The 16000-nt window shown below is 44.2% G+C and overlaps 2 protein-coding genes across 4 annotated transcripts in view; one reads left to right on the top strand and one right to left on the bottom strand.

The window, feature by feature from the left end:
- TIMP3 (TIMP metallopeptidase inhibitor 3) overlaps positions 1-12923 on the bottom strand; it is a 39669-nt gene extending 26746 nt beyond the window's left edge. The window contains exon 1 of the mRNA XM_037389314.1: positions 12710-12923. Within this exon, the coding sequence (XP_037245211.1) occupies positions 12710-12833 (124 nt within the window). The 5' untranslated portion in view covers positions 12834-12923. The remainder of the gene's footprint in view (positions 1-12709) is intronic.
- Positions 1-16000, top strand: part of SYN3 (synapsin III) — a 206418-nt gene that overhangs the window by 96887 nt on the left and 93531 nt on the right. The gene's annotated exons all lie outside the window — the stretch shown is intronic.

Genomic DNA, 16000 nt, shown 5'->3' on the forward strand with positions numbered 1-16000 from the left:
TGAGTCAAGAACACTGAACTGTTGTAGCTCTGAGGAGAGAAGACAGAAGCACAAAGGCACTCCCTCTGAATAGCAGTTGTTCATCCCCTTGGAACTGCTTAATTTCACACTTAATATACCCGCTAAGAATAGTTATACCGGGGTTTTTTTTCCCCTGAGAAAAATCAGAGGTGTGGTTTATCCCTGTATAGTTTCATGTCCACTTCTAATATTCTGTAGGATAAACAGAAACTCAGTTAACAAAACCAGGCTATTGGTGCACACTGTTTCCTTCCACTAGCAAGGAAACTGAGGAAATGCAAGTACCTGTTAGCAAATCCAGAAATGAGCATTTATGAATAATGATGAAAAGACAAAACCTTAAAAATTACAAGAACTGCTATTAATAAAGTTTGGCACAGTGCTAGCCTGAGAGTCACAAGTTGGCTTAAAAACAAAACCAACAAATTATCCAACTATGCAAAACAGCCACAGATCACATTCTCATTGCCACAGTTTGCAGTAACATTTTCTGGTAAGGGATTTTGGTTCAAAGACACCAAGACAAGTGAGGATTCCCCTGCCACCTTCCAAACAGGGCAGGGAAGAAATACAGCCTTGCATAGTTGAAACATTACTGCTTCTACAGAAAGCAGACTGGCATTGCCCGGTCCTGTCAGCTGTAGCTTTGCTGCCAATATATTCTAAAACCAAAATGGGCCTGAAACCAGTATCATTATAGTAAATCTCACTAAAACGTAGTTTTCCTTTCCCAAGTGAAGGGAACACAGATCCTGCTTGGTCTTGCTATTGCTAAATTGGCAGGCAAACACGTAGCTAGCTCATGAGTGTATAGTTCCATTCAGTGCTTGGTCTTTGCCAAGGTAAATTACTCTGGAAATAAAGAAACAAAACTTACTTTTTATTATTATTTTAACCATTATATCTCTGTTGATTCCAGCATACACTGGTTGTCCACGTACCAAATTTCAGTATGTTTATGACAATAGAGCTGTTGCAGCAACTCTAGTAGAGATATTTGCATGAGAAAAAAATAGGAGATATAGTCCAAAATTCAATGGGGAAACAACATGCATCAGCTTTTTCGGTTCTAACTGTCCAAGTTAGCACGACTGCTGTGAGCTCTGATGGATTTCATCAGAGAAGGAAGTCCAAGTGGGCTAAGCAGCTCCTCTTACAATACCCTCTGAATCCCACCCCTCGCATTCAGGACTCTGACTACTTTTTGGAACAAAACCTTACTTTTCTATGTTTGTCAATGGTGTAAGCTGGTGGTGTTGCCTCAAAGCACCAATACAATCATATTATCAGTAACAACTTCAGTTGGTCTTTCCTTGTTGGTCCGCATATACCTTGAGGAATACATTCTGGAAGGAACACTGCCATGTGCTGACCTTATGATGGCTTCATGAACAAACACAGAACCTGCAGAAAAATGTGAAACCCCCACCCCGCAAGGTGTGCCAAGATAATTATCACCCTAGGATCCTTTTCTGTTCGCTCTCCTGTCCTTCTGTCAAAAAGGCAGCCTAGTCAGGATGTGTGTAGGCAAATGTTGTCAAATTCAGAAGAAGGGAGCTTTGAACAGCACAAAGAACAAAATTTACGTCAATGGCTCAAGCTGCCATGCTGTATAAAAGACAAACAGGAAAACAGTTTCTGAGACGGGAGGGAAAAAAAGATGCACTGCTTTCCTTTACCCTACCTCTTCCAACAGCCATTAGTATTGGAGGAAATCGGTATGAGAGAAGGGCGTTCAGCGATCTTGTACTAACAGGAAGGAACCTATTGGCTTGAAAACTTTCCGGTACTAGTGAAAGCTTTGTTTCCCATCCAGCCAAATACACAGGTGCTGTCTGCTTCTTTCAATCTACACTATTTCAACAAATCTAAATATGTCTTTGGAACGAAGGCCAGTAAGGACCTGCTTCCCACTTTGCTTGCTGTTTTTTTCAGAAGTGTCAGTCTGTTGGAAGGGACATGTCTTGGGATAAAGCTGGCAGTGCTACTCCACTAGGCCCCTGCTAAATCAAATGACACAGAGGGATGTAGGGCTCTGTAACACAAGGATTTATTAGTTCTAGCTTTATAGTCCCATAATTATTTGGCATCAGTAGAATTCTCACAACAAAATATGACAAAATACATGATTCCCATCCTGCTGGCCTCCCAGTCAAACAGAAAAATAGCAAACCAGAATACACTGGGAAACTCATGAGATAGCTGCAATTTAGAATGCATGTGGGAGGTAGATTAGACATTCATACTGATAAGAAAAATAGACTCCAGAGTTAAAAGTAACAAATGCATTTAAAGAGTTTTGGAAGGAACTTAAAACTGAAGAGTTTGAATCAGTCTCTAACTACAAGTAATTAGGATGACAGCCATAGAAGGGGGCTATGGAAAAGTCAAACTATCCTACATCAGGCTTCTGGGAGGTATATTTTATCAGCATCAGAATTCCAGCCTAGCTGGATGATGCACATGACTCACTATCACAGGTTCTGCAGCAGGGTGCTTGTTCCAAAGTAAAAGTGTTAAAGGCAACATACTGATAAGAGTCATCAGCTATTTGCCACCAGGTCTAGTTGAGTGTCTCTCTGAATGGAGAGTATTCCATTAAAACCTTCCAGTGACAATCTGGGGTCTCTTAAAATGCCACCTAGGAGTTCTGTCTGACACTGTAGAATCCTCTGTTTCTGCGCTTCTCTGTAGAATCCTCTATTTCCGTGCTTCTCTGTAAAGCTGCAAACTTACACAGGGCAGGAAACAGGCCAGCTACTTAATTCTATTGAAAATATACTGTCTGTAAAGAAGATGGAAACAGACTTATTGAAGTCTTCTTTTTATCTTGATCCTCTAAGGATATAACCAACTAAATCCTTAATCCCCCACCCCCTTGGTAAAAAGAAAGAAAAGAAGAGAAAAAAAAAGCAAAAAAGAAAAAAGGGACAGGTGCTGCTCTTCATATTTAGAGAATTAAAACAAAGGGCTTAAGAACTCATCCTGCCCCCACACCCAGCACAATCCTTTGCATTACTGAGGCTCTTCCACAGGAACTGCTGCTCTTGTCTTCCCACGCTTCTTTGGGTTTGTGATTTTTGCCCTGCGGGATGCTAAGGGAGAGCCCTATATTTTGTGACTATTGAAGTACTGTACATGACAGTTACTTAAGTGCCCCAGGGGTCACTTTGCAATGCATTTAAGGTATTCATTATTGCCAAGTGCTATACTTTTTCATGCAGTGTGGTCTCTCAACTACTGTCTCCTGTTCCTTCTTAGACCTCTTTTCCCTACCCTACCTTCTCCCAAATAACAAAAAATGTTCAGCTCTTAGCTCTATGCTATATGTAGAATATTATTTATTGGACAAAACGGTTTACTCAGAAACAGGCCCAGGAATCCTAGTCCAGAGGCAAGTATGAGAAACAGGGAGACTTTTCATTCTTAAAGGACTCCCTCCATTTTCCCAGGGAAATTTAAAGCAGGGTACCCAGCAATGTCACGCTTCACAAGTTAAAGCTGAGGACCCAGCAACTATGCACTTCGCAAGAGCTGGTCTAAAGGCTGTTTCATACTGTCACCTCAATCGCCTTTGATCTGCAACGTGCATTTCTCTAGACCTATGAAAGGCAGGCAGGATATTTATAGCAGTGTCAGAAGAGGCAGGAAGTAGGAAACTGGGGTGGGTGGTTGGAAAGCATATAAAGGGCTTGATCAGTGGGGCCAGCCTGCAACTCCTTTCCCCAAAAGAATGTGGAGCTGAAGTAGAAGTGTCTGGGGAATAGCTGGTTTTCTACAGATATCTTCTGGCTCTCTCCTCTACCTGTTGCCTGTCCAACACCAGCGATTTCCTGTCTTTCAAAGTCAAGTGGAAGTTTTCCATTCTGTGGTTTTCCTGTCTTAGTACAAGCAAGCACATTTTTCCCCTTATGTTTTAACTGTTTGGAGACCAACACCAAAACCTGCTCACTAGCGGGAGAATTTACAGCTGATCCAAGAAATTTGAGGGCTGATTAAACATCAGAGGAGCAAGATCTTTGTTTGTTCATGTATTCACTGAGCATGAGAGACTGAACTTGTTGTCTGAACAAATGCTCCAGCGCTCTTCTACAGAAAATTAACAGACTAACACAATGCCAGCAGGCCTCCCTGCAGGCTACACTGCAATAACACCCAATGGTGAGGTAAACATGGAGAAAAGGAAACAGATGTTGAAGTCCCCATACTGTAATTACAATACAGCATGAGGGAGTTAAAATTCATGTCCTTCAGCCTAGGCCAGCAGGAGCTTGGGTCATTTTGAACATGGCCCTGTGGAACAGAAGTACTCCTGTTTCCTATGTGCTGTTGTGGGGTTATTTTTTTTTTTTTTAAATGAACCACCAGGGAGCAAGAAGTAATAATGTGTTACTTTCATGCTGTTGCACCTGATGTAGCCATTACCACCTGTGCAACCATTGGGCAATTTATATCTGCTTTGCTGAAGCATCAATGATCATGCAGGCCAGCAGAAACCTGGGCCTTTTCATGTCAAAGTCAAGGAATTAGGAAGGGAAGAGCCCATGGGGTCCCTTTTTCATCCTTGGGCTCTTTCACACACACCTTTCTTTATCTCCCCAATAAACTAGTTCTAAGCTCTTAAGAGCCATAAGGATTACAGTGCTCTGACACTAACAACAGATGGGTAACTGAGGAAGACTGTGGATTTTTGACTGGAATGTGTATTTTTGTCCAGAATCAGTAACAAATGTGTTGAACAATGATGGCTCTGCCATTTGTATGTTCTCCTTTTATCTCCTGACTGTATTTGGTCAGGTTACTACATCACGTATATCAAAAGTACCTTTAGACAATGTTACATCTGCCTTAATTTCATTCGCTTCTGCTGTGTGATCTGTATCACTTTCCAGCTAAGCTGTATTTTCCTTATAACTCAATTGGCAAAAACAAAAGGAGCCCAAGCCCTGCACACACACCTATGCAACTTGCACTTCTTGAAGGGCTATTTGAAAGAACTTTGCATTCATCTGAATGGAGGAAGGCAACAGCTTGGCTGGAGTCCAGATAGAGTAAAGCATGTGCGCTCTGTCCATGGCCAGTCCACCCAGTCAGGCTTTTTCAAAGTCTAAGCTTTGATTGCCAGTCAGAAATGAACATGCTACAGGCTGCTAGAGACCAATCAGTAGAGCATCGATTGGTTTACATGGGTTCACCTTTATGTGTTCCCTGAAACCACAGTACCTATTCACTTTCCTGGACAGATTTGATCCACCTTAGGCATGCCCCAGTTTCAGATTGGGTGGCCTATCACATGTCACAGCTAATGATTCTTCTTAGCTTTACCAGCCTGTATCTATTTCTTCATCAGTGCTTCCATACGGAATCTCCCTTTCTCCAGTAATCCTCCTCTCTTCCTTATACTCCAAAACTAGCCTTTGAAGGGCCTTTACCGTTCCTAAAGCTCCTAAATAATTTCTCCCATTACAAGTTTCCTATTGAGCCTGTTGCTGTGTGATCATCCTCTTCCCCCACCTGTTACAAAGACAGAAGTTTTCAGAGCCCACTGACACAGATTATTAGTTTCCCAGTAGCACAATCCAAGACCTTATCCCCCAGTCGACAATGGCCTCCCTGACATTCTCTGCAAGCACTGCTCTCTGCTGGTTCCTGGCACATTTCAGCCCCAGGAGAGACACCCAAATTCATCTCCTTCTTCCTAATATAATCCAGGAAGCCAGAATCCTGAGATTTTGCATCTCAGGCAAACCAAAGCTGATATTTGATGAGATTTGATGTTATTTTTTGCATATGTGTGTGTCTGCTGTTTATCTTGAGTTTTATTGCCCATATACTGTTTCTAAGGGCTGAAATTACCCTTTGGAAAGGTCTTATATAAACACTACCAGGAATCTGGACTATTCATAGTCAACATTTATTTTACCAGCATGCAACTCAAGAGACTTCTATCTTGTTTCCAAAAGACTCCCAGAATCTTTTCTAGCTGCCAGCAACATTGAATAAATAAAATAATCAGGGTTGTGTAAAACTACTTGCATTTTTATGTTATTAGACACTGTAAGTTAAACCACTAAATCTTCACTCTGATCACTCAAGGGAACTACTTCACATAACAGTAGAAGATGAACTTTTTTTAACAACAGTTTTAAGCTCTCTAGTGTTTGTAACATTCCTCTTCGAAACCTGAAACCATGAAGTCAAATCCAATTCTGATACAAGATGGTGAAATACCACCACTGCACCTGCTTTACACAAATTATGAGGCTGGTCTAGTATTTCCTTTCCATACTGATAACTGGGCCAGATTTTAGATCTAGTATAAGAGGGTGTAAATCCATTTAATCCATCTCAGTGTCATCTACCTCAGGTCCAGCACCAGCCTAATACTTTCAAATAGCAGAAATTTGAAATTCACTAGTTAACATCCTTTTCTCAAGTTATTCCAAAGCAAATTCAGTTTAGCCCTAGTTTTAAACAAGGACTTTGCCCACTATGGGCAAATAACGTTAGCAGTAGAGTCACTGGTGGGCAAAGCACTGATAGTTGTGGCGTGCTCTTTCAGGTATCTGCTCTAAAGAAGAGCTCTGGATTTTAATAAAGCCCCAGCAGCGTGCCTCCCTCCTTCGTGCCCTGAGGCTTACCAGAGGTTGACCTTCAGCTCTGCTATTTGCAGCAAGTGTTCAGTGCCACTAAGCTGAGGAAGAGTTAAGACAGTCTTGCAACATTTCCAAATGTAGTCAGCTGCTCTGATCAACCTTGTCTCAGAGAAGTCTATGTAAGGTGTAGGTTAGCTTAAAGAACAGTAACAGTCCAATAAAGTTACACCAGTAGAATTTCAAGTGTCACATATGGAGGTTCTTCAGAGGTTTAGATGAGCCACAGTAGGCCTTTAAGTTCAATGAACTCTGCATTTGGTTAATTAATTGGCACCTGAAGGTCCAATTTTCCTCTCATCTTTTACAGAACTATCATTTCACCAGTGTCATTTAAGTTGCTACCAATGTATAACATCATGTGAAAGACAGAATCATACCCTGGAATTCCAGAGCAATAAGCAGCACATCAGAGCAAAAGCTTCTTTATCTTGAGCCGATGAAAAAAAAAAAAAATCTCATAATTCAAAAGGAAACTCAACCACATGCACTGCAGACATTATTAGGACTGAAATTAGTCCCTCAGGTTAGCGTAGTTCAGAGCTGGCAAGCACATGCCTGGCCCTGCCTGCTAACTCAAACCAAGCTGTCCTCTCAGCTCTTATGAACTTCCAGAGAGCATCTGGTGGAAGTTTCATTTAATGACAAGACCTCCTGCCCAGACCAAACAGGCTCCTTTCTTCAGTAATGCATGCTTGGTTGGGCTACATAAGAGCACCAGGTGGTGTTGAAGCTGTGAGGAAGAAGAAATATGACCTCAGACAACACTGTTACATCAGAAAAACTAAGTTTTCATCTTAACAGCTTTAACATCCAGTTAAGGCCAAGTTGACTCACTGAGTGCTCCTACTAAAGATTCTTGGTCCCACCCACCATGACTGTCAGTGAGATTATGCATGAGTACAGAGATCCACTTCATCAGGTGCCAACCCAGTTGCCATATCTAAGAGACTCTGAAAGGGCAGGACTAACCATAGTTAAGTGTTTTAGAAAATGTGATGTCCGCTGCTGAAGCTGAAAACGAATGTGTCACCTTTTGCCACTTCTATGGTCAAACAATCAAATCTGCTCATCCTAAAAAACACACATGAACAAAGCAGGCCCTTCCCAACCCCAGATGACAACCTTTGGTAAGCTAGAAAATGCATATGGCTGTACATAACTATGTCCCCACCAGCCCACTTCTTCCCAGAAATATTAGAGGAGCAGTTGGCAGGTGGCAAGTTCTCAAGAATAGGTGGGAAATCAGTGAAAATAAGAATGAAAGAGGCTCAAAGTTAGAACAGCTGGCTCAGAGGTGTTGCTGGAGTTTCTTCCTGCAAGAAAGCTGGAGTAAGCATATGCAATAGTAACAAGACACCAAAGGAGCCTTAACATTCTGCACTACATCTTCCAAACAGTAATTTCCACCACATTTTTTTTCCAAATACATAGATTTGGAGAAGTGACAAACTCCAGATCCCACAAAGGGATCTCTCTACTCTGCTATGGACTTTAATTGCAAATAATCAACAAAAAAAAAGAGCATCTTCTATTTCCACTTCTATTAAACAGGACAACATAGTTTAGATGGCCATCTTTCTGTCAGAAAACATGACAAGGCACAAGGAACACCTTCTTTCACCAGTTTATACTATGGATACTGGAATCCCATGAAAGTTAAACAAATCTCCTCAATTTCTTCCCATGTAAACTGGAATTCACAGTATTTTTTTTTCTTTTTTTTAAAGCTTTACAGAACACTTCTCAGATTTCCCGTTTCTAAAATGCCTCGAAGGGAAGTCCAGTCTAAAAATGAAACTACATTATTACTTCCCCAACAAAAGTCAAATTCCAAAGTGGATATAACCCTTTTGCAACCATTATCATGGCATCTACCCAAAAATTTGTTTTAAATTCATTTCAACTCAAAAGATTGGCATAATAATTGATTGGAGCTGGTTTATTTTAACTTTTAAGTTAATATGGCACACCTTACTTGTAAGGATAAGACAGCATGTGTGACCTCACTGCGGTCCATGTCAAGGCAAATAATGCATGTTCAAAACCTCATGTATGATCAAGTTGTTCTGCATATCTCTTTTAGCTTATAAGTAAGAAGGTGTAAAGAAAACCCGTGAATGGAAAAGGGCAGGTTTTCAATTAGGTGCTTAGACTGGGCCAAACAACTTCATGAGCTTCCTCCTCCTCTGCTGTTTCTTGCTCTTCTCAGATCACACTCAGTTCAAAGGAGGCTCGCCACTGTGGGTGCTGTGAACTCAGTGCTATGGGTATGGCAGGATGGAGGAATGAATGGCTTCCTTAGCACCAAGGGACTCTTAAGAGCTTACTTTCACTTCCCCAAAGCTTGCCAACTCCAGCTTACTGAGAGGGAGGTTATTTTGAATGGAGAGGGGCGCTATCCACCGGCACCCTTGCTGAAACAGATATTTCTTGCCCCAACACAAACTATATGAAGGAATGTTATTTTGAGCTCCTTTGAATTCCGGCAAGAGACACCCAGCAGTGCCATAGCTCTTTTCTGAAGTATATGCATGACATGAAAGTGAGATAGGTGTGGAGTGGACAAAGTACTTCCTTTATCGCTTGCAGACTGGTTTGTCAAAATCCAGCCTGAGATTTTTTTTTTTTTTTGGGTGAAGCAGAGGTGAGGCAGAAGGTGTTTTTCCAAACCTGTGAATGCAACATTCAGCAACCAAGCTCAAAAATTCCTGCTGCTCCTGCAAAAAAAGGACAAACAACCCCTTTTCATGTCAGCTATGTCCAGCTGGAAATGTCACAACTTTGTCACAAGGGAACAAAGCATGCCTGGTGTCTGTTCTTTCAAAAGGTCTCTTAATTTAAACAAAAGAAAAATAGTCACATCTGGAAGGGGTCATAGGCAGGGGGCAGGAGTGGAGGAAGCAAAGTTCAGATGGCAAGTCATAGCAGTTGCTGTTTGTCTTATTATTGTACTGCCTGTTCTGGCACTTATCTGTCCAGTTAAAGAAAGCAAGCCAAGAGTTAAAACAGCAATTTTATTATTGATTGACCTCAGAAGGCCAGATGAGACACACCTCTTCGTTTCTGCTCTATTCATCATGCTGTAACACTCAGGCTGAAGTGAAAAGACCCCTTGTGACCAGTCTGGCAGTAGCTCCTCTTCCCCCCTCTCCAACTTTTTTTAATAAAGAAAAAAACCTGTTGTTGCTGGAGTCCAGGCTTCCTTTAGAAGACCACAACCTGCTCTATCAAAGGATGTAAATATTGAAATTCTGCCCTTTCCAATGGGTTAATTTGACCATCTGTTTCTGCAGAGATTAAAACCTTCTAGTGGCCACAGAGTTGGGAGGCTGCATCAGAACTGAGTCACAGGAAGATCAAAAATTAAATGTCTACATCAGTTTAAAGGAGAAGAAAATAAAACTTGAGAGTAGGACTTCAGTGGCTAGGCATGAAAGACCAACAGTAAGCTTGCATTACACTCCTAAACCAAGTTTCTCCCTCCTTCAAAATTCAGTGCTTCTGAAGATCAAAAGCCTCTCTTAGGCTGCCACCTAGCTAGTTAATTTCTTGTATTGTTTTAGGAGCTATTTTAGAAAGTTCTTTTGCTCCAGCCCTTATTGCACTGACTCCTCCCTTTTGAGCTGGTATTTTGTCAGGAGCTTCAAGAGGGATAAAAACTTGCTGCCAAGTCCCCTTCTTCTCCACAATGTGTTTTATAACCCAGAGTGTAGTTTAGTCTATCTAAACACTGTACTAGTACACTGCCATCAGTTTCCATGGAGATGATTAACTCCTCCAGAGCCAGAAAGCTCTAGTGTGGTTTTTGCCCTTTCAGCACATGAAGAATATGACAGCATTTACTAAAATCAGCCTGCAGACACATCACATTTTGCAGACAGTTCCAGCGAATTTAAGGATTTACTTTTGCTTCAACCTGTCACACAGAGCTGTGGTCTTAACCAAACTTGCATTTAAGTAATCTGCTAGAATGAGTTGCTCTTCTCCTTTGCATTGCCGTGATATCTGAAGGCATGGCAGCCCCGCTGACATCAACTTTTTGAACTACTATGTCTCATAGCAAAGCCAAGGCATGAGATATAATGAATAGTCCAGAAGAGAGAAAGTAGAGATGAAGCAGACAACTTTGAACTCTGTCAGAAATCAGAGTAGAACACAGAAAAACTTTTTGCTCTGAAGTTTAAGAGCACTGTTACATGAAATTTCTTAGTTCACCATGCTTGTAGTCACTTAGGCATCTAGCAAAAATACACTGTGTGTGTTTATTACAAAAAATTTAATACCATTTTACGAAGTTGAATTAAACTGAAAACTACCCTTAATCCAGTATAACATGACAGAATCAGAGCAAGAAAGTAGACCTCCTCCCAAAATGCAGCTAATGAAGGCCACATGCTGTCATCAGCCCTAGCTGTGGAAAAACGGTTTCCCAGTCTCGCTTTCACAAAAAGGACAATCTCCCTGGCAACTGCCACTTCGGTGGCACACTTGATCCAAAATATGAAAACGGCAAAAAACTTTGAATACTGCAGTTTCCTGGAATAATTCCCCATTATGAAACTATTTTATAAATATTTTCCAGTCTATCATCACTGAAGCAAACTGCAACCTTCCCAGCGCTTATAACATGTAATGTTATTTTTTGGCATTCAAGAGCAGATGCACTATATGAACTAGACACGAATAAACAGGCATAACTGCAGTTTCTGTAGAAGAGTTAAAGGCAAGAGAGAGCTTTTTTGCTAGTAAGCTTGGCTAACTTGGGAGAGCCACTTGCAGGGTTCATAGCAATGGGTGGGTGCTCTGCTGCAGTAAGAATTATTTTCTATTTGACTTCCATAGCAGCTGCCAGGAGGATTTCTTTGCAGACTCCACTTCGAATCAGTACCGTGTGGGTACCAGCAGTGCAAAGTCCCCCAACCCCTTTTACACTGTGCTACTAAGACAACCTACGGAGGTGCAAGAGGACTTCACTCATGCAGTCCACTCAAGACTGCTTAAGTGACAGCCTGTAATTACTGTATGGGGACACGTGTCCAGCATTAACTCAAAGGACACGACTAGTTGATTTCATGTACTTTGCTACAGGATGCTTACCAAGCGGCAACCGTACTTGGTTAACCAGCCTTGGCTACAAACAAACCAAAGAACTTGAGACCAGAGTCTCGATTACCTCCTCCTCTGAGACTGTGGGTGTTCCCATTGTCCCCTATCTAAAGTTAGTGTAGTGAAGACCCCTGGTGACGCTAAAAGCCATAGCAGAGAACATCAGCCAAGATCCTATACAAGTGCTTCAAACTTCCAAAAAACATGCACATTTGCACACTTCCTAAGCTGCAAAGATCACAAAGTAGCATGCGGAAAGCATGGGGACACTTGTTACCTGCTTCTCCAGCCCATCCAAAAGTTACCAGCATGGCACCACAAGCCTATGTGCGCCGCACCTCCCAACCTCAACCACCACGGGTCGTTCCCTGGCTTGAGAGAACTTGTCCTAACCCTGCCTCATGGTATTTGTCAACAGGTTGTAGAGGAAATTTTGGCTGCCCACACCTCCAATTGTGTTTTTGTCTTGCTGTAGGAAACAAGCCACTCTTACTGATTTATTTCTTGGAGAGGCTGCCATGGGACGGCCTGCTGCCACAGCACGCCTCGCTCCCCACTGCCCCTCAGGAGGGGCAGGCTGGGGCCCACCACCGCGCACCTCTCCTCTGACTAACCCAGGCACGTGCGGCAGCTACGGGGCCACAACCTGCGGCCTCGGAGGGTCAGGGCACCCCTCACCGGGTTAAGCCAGCCCGCCTCTGTGTTCACCGGGCGACTCGTAGGACGAAGGCTTCCTTGTGGTGCCACCGAGCGCTGCCCGCACCCCCTCTGGACCCGCTGTGACCCTCTATAGACACACGGGCTCCGCGGCAGCAGGGCAGGTGCCACCACCCCGCGGCTGGAGCCGCCGCTGCCCCTCAGGGGCCCGCCCAGCCCCGGCGGGGCCGCCTCGCCCCGGGCGGCTGCCGCCTGCCCGCGGCACTTACCGATGTCGGAGTTGCAGAAAGCGTCCTGCGGGTGGATGGGGACGCAAGTGCAAGCCTCCACCACCAAGTCCCGCAGGCTCCAGCTGCAGAGGAACACGACGAGGAAGCTCAGCCACGCCGTCATGTTGCTCCCGAGGTGCCTCCCCACTTCTGCGGAGCAGGAGGGCAGACGCTGTTTTGTCCGCCTGACTTTATTCTCGCCTCCTAACTGCCCGTGCGCCGCGACTGCCTGCCTGCCTGCCTGCCTGCCTCCTTGCACTACCCCTCTCTCTCTTTCTCTCTCGCTGGCCTCGGTAACGCAGCCTTCGCTCGGCGAGATGGTGCAAGCCTGAAGGCACGGCAGGTCCGCGGCTCGCAGCGGCAGGAGGTGAGGTGCGGCGCGGCGCCGACCGGTGCAGAGCTGCGCTGCGCTGCGCCGCGGCGGGCCGGTGCGCGGAGTTATAGCCTCGATCGCGCCCTCTCCGGCTCCGGGGGCGCCGCCGCCCCCGGCCAATGGCAGCCCCGCATTACCTCATCGGCGGGAGAGGCCAGCGGGCCGGGGCGGGGCCGCCGCTTCAGCGCCTTATACGGAGTGGTGCGGGGAGCGCCGCGCGCGGGCGGCGGCCGGACGGACGGCGGCGCAGGTAGCCGCCAGCTCTGAGGAGAAGGCCGGGAGCCCAGCGTACGTCCCCTCCCGCCGCCGGAGGGGGGGCTGCAACTCTTAACAACAACTCTTAAATTAAAACTAGTTGCATCTCCGAGGTATCCGGCGGGTAACCGTCCCGCGGCCGTCAGTGCCCTGAGGGGTCTGGCCCCGAGGAGCCCCCTGCCACCCCAGCCAGGGCCTGCCTCCCCTCGGCCGCCCCGCTCCCTACCTCAGGGAGCGAGAAGGGCCCGGGAAAACGAGCGGGGCTTCTTGTTGGTTTGGAGAGCTGGGGCCCTTCCCCTCGGAACCATCTCGGCCGCCTGCAGGCTGATTTTAAACTGGAGGAGGTGAAATAGTGTTCTAAAGGGCTTTCAGAAAGGGATCAGAAAACACGGGAGGAGTGCAGTGTGTTGCTTCTTTTCCTCTTTCAATAGGCAGTGAAAAGAGGATGGAGGAAAAGGGCAAGACCTAGATGAACTGTAAAGCAGGATTTTGTCCTGCGGTTTTTAATCCTGCTCAAATACTCCTTCTCCTGTCACCCTGCCACCACCACCCATCACTTCCCCTTCCCAGGGCTTTCAGTCAGAAAGAGGTCATAAACTGCTAAGTCCATGCTGGAAAAAGCAGTGTCATATCTACCCAGCCACTCCCAACTTTTAATCTCAAAGTATATTTTAGCAGAGCAGCTTTAGTGGAATTTATAGAAAAGTCCTGTTTGTTTTGTTTTCCCTTATCCCCTTTTAGAGCTGTCAATTTCTATCAGCTGTAGAAATGTAAATATTACAGAAGAGCTGGGGCCGTAAGGAAGGAGATTGCCAGCTGCAAAATACAGACGGCCGCCTTATCCTGCAAAGGCGACTGAGGAGTGATTAATCACAGTATCAAACCAGTGTATATAATGTCAGAGTTCTTTCCACAGGGTTTACAAGACTTAAGCATGTCTAGTTATAAATTACGCTGGTATTAAAGGCCAGGGACCAGCTGTCCTAAATTTCTAAATAGTCAGCTAAGTCTTTAGATTTACAATTCTGTTCCATCTGGGTGAAGCACAGCCTGCCTACACCTTTTCTTTAATCATACCGTACATACAAAATTAAAACCTCCAGTCTTATGGAAACACAGGCTTTTATTTGGAGCATCCAAATACAAAAGCTTCAAGATGGGTGTTGCTAGTAGAGATCAAGGTTACAATGCTAATAGTGGGAAACGCAGGTTCCTGCCCTTGCTGTGACACAGACAACCTGTGTGACAGCTTCGCCTCACTGTGCTTCAAATCCCAGTCTGTGTAATGGGGATTAATAGTGATGGGACCTTCTCAGGAATGTGTATTAGTGAACACACTGAAAAAATCAGATGGTGTTGAGATGCTAACGGGCCACGTAAGTACGTATGAGGCAGAGTATTAAACAGGACATTTAATTTAGACACGTCAGTGTCTGGATTGTTGGGCTCCAAATTGCAATATGAGAAACCCTATGCAAAAAACTCCTTAGGTACTTGGATTTTCTGCTAAAGGTGCTACAGCTGAGGTTGAATCTGTCAGATTGGACTGTCGTTTTAGTCTCACTGGGTGTCAACAAAGAACAACTCCATCAACCTCAGCAGAGTAACACGGAAGAAAAATGAGGTGTGTCTGGCACTTTCATTTTTTCTTTGTTGTTGTAAAAAGTTTGGTATCACCAACATCATGATACACCTGGTCTATCAACATCTCAGATCTGTATCAGGGAGAAGTAGAGCTATTCCATAACCTGACACTGGTGTAAGTTAGAGAGTGTTTGGCCCACACACAACTAGATCATAATCACAGCTCCAGCACCACCTCCCTTCGCTCTGGCCAAGTAACTCGTCTGAGTATGTTTCTTCATTTCTATAATAACACCTGTCCTGCATGTTCTGAGGGTTAACAAGCTGAATGCTTTGTAATAACCTTTAAAGATGTTGAGTGCTGTGTAAATGCTGAGTGTCTATAATGCACAGGTGCAAGACACACTCAGAGGAGACTGAAAAACAAATCCTTCAGTCATCCTCTCAGTTTCTGAAATGGGAGAGGAAGGGAGCTAGAAATTACTGACCTTACACAGGGCCTTCCAAGGCATGGAAGTAGTTCATTTACAGTGAGACTGACCAACCCTGTTCAAGTAACACCAAGTTTGTGCTGATTACAGGAAGTAGTTCACTTTTCAGATATAACCCAGAGAAGTAAGCTGCCATTACTTTCCAGGATGAAAAGGAGTGCCGCAGCTTGATCCACAGTGGCAGGACACATCTGTTTGGAAGGCATGGTGTGCAAGCTGTCTGTGTGGCAAGGCTTACCACTATCTTCTATACCACAGTTTGAGAGGTGATCCAAATTTTTTAATGTGTGTATTAGCATTGCCTGGAGTGGTAGTACCTGTGTTCATTCAGTTAGAGCTTAGCTGATTCACCTGCTTTTTTGACACACAGATATTCTTTTTAAAGGAGATGAACTTCTCTATAGTAGCAGGGATGCAGGTTTTTCAACCAGGACTGGATACTGTACAGTAATAACTATTTGTTTGCCACTTAAAGGGTGCATTTCATATACAGAAACCAGAGTGCTTTATTTGTGTAAATTAAAGGTAAATAATACTTGGGAAAGCTCAGTCTGGCCAGTGGCCTGCTAGGAGGCCTTGGTTATATCA

This window comes from Falco rusticolus, chromosome 5, assembly GCF_015220075.1.
Source record: "Falco rusticolus isolate bFalRus1 chromosome 5, bFalRus1.pri, whole genome shotgun sequence".
Taxonomy (NCBI): Eukaryota; Metazoa; Chordata; class Aves; order Falconiformes; family Falconidae; genus Falco; species Falco rusticolus.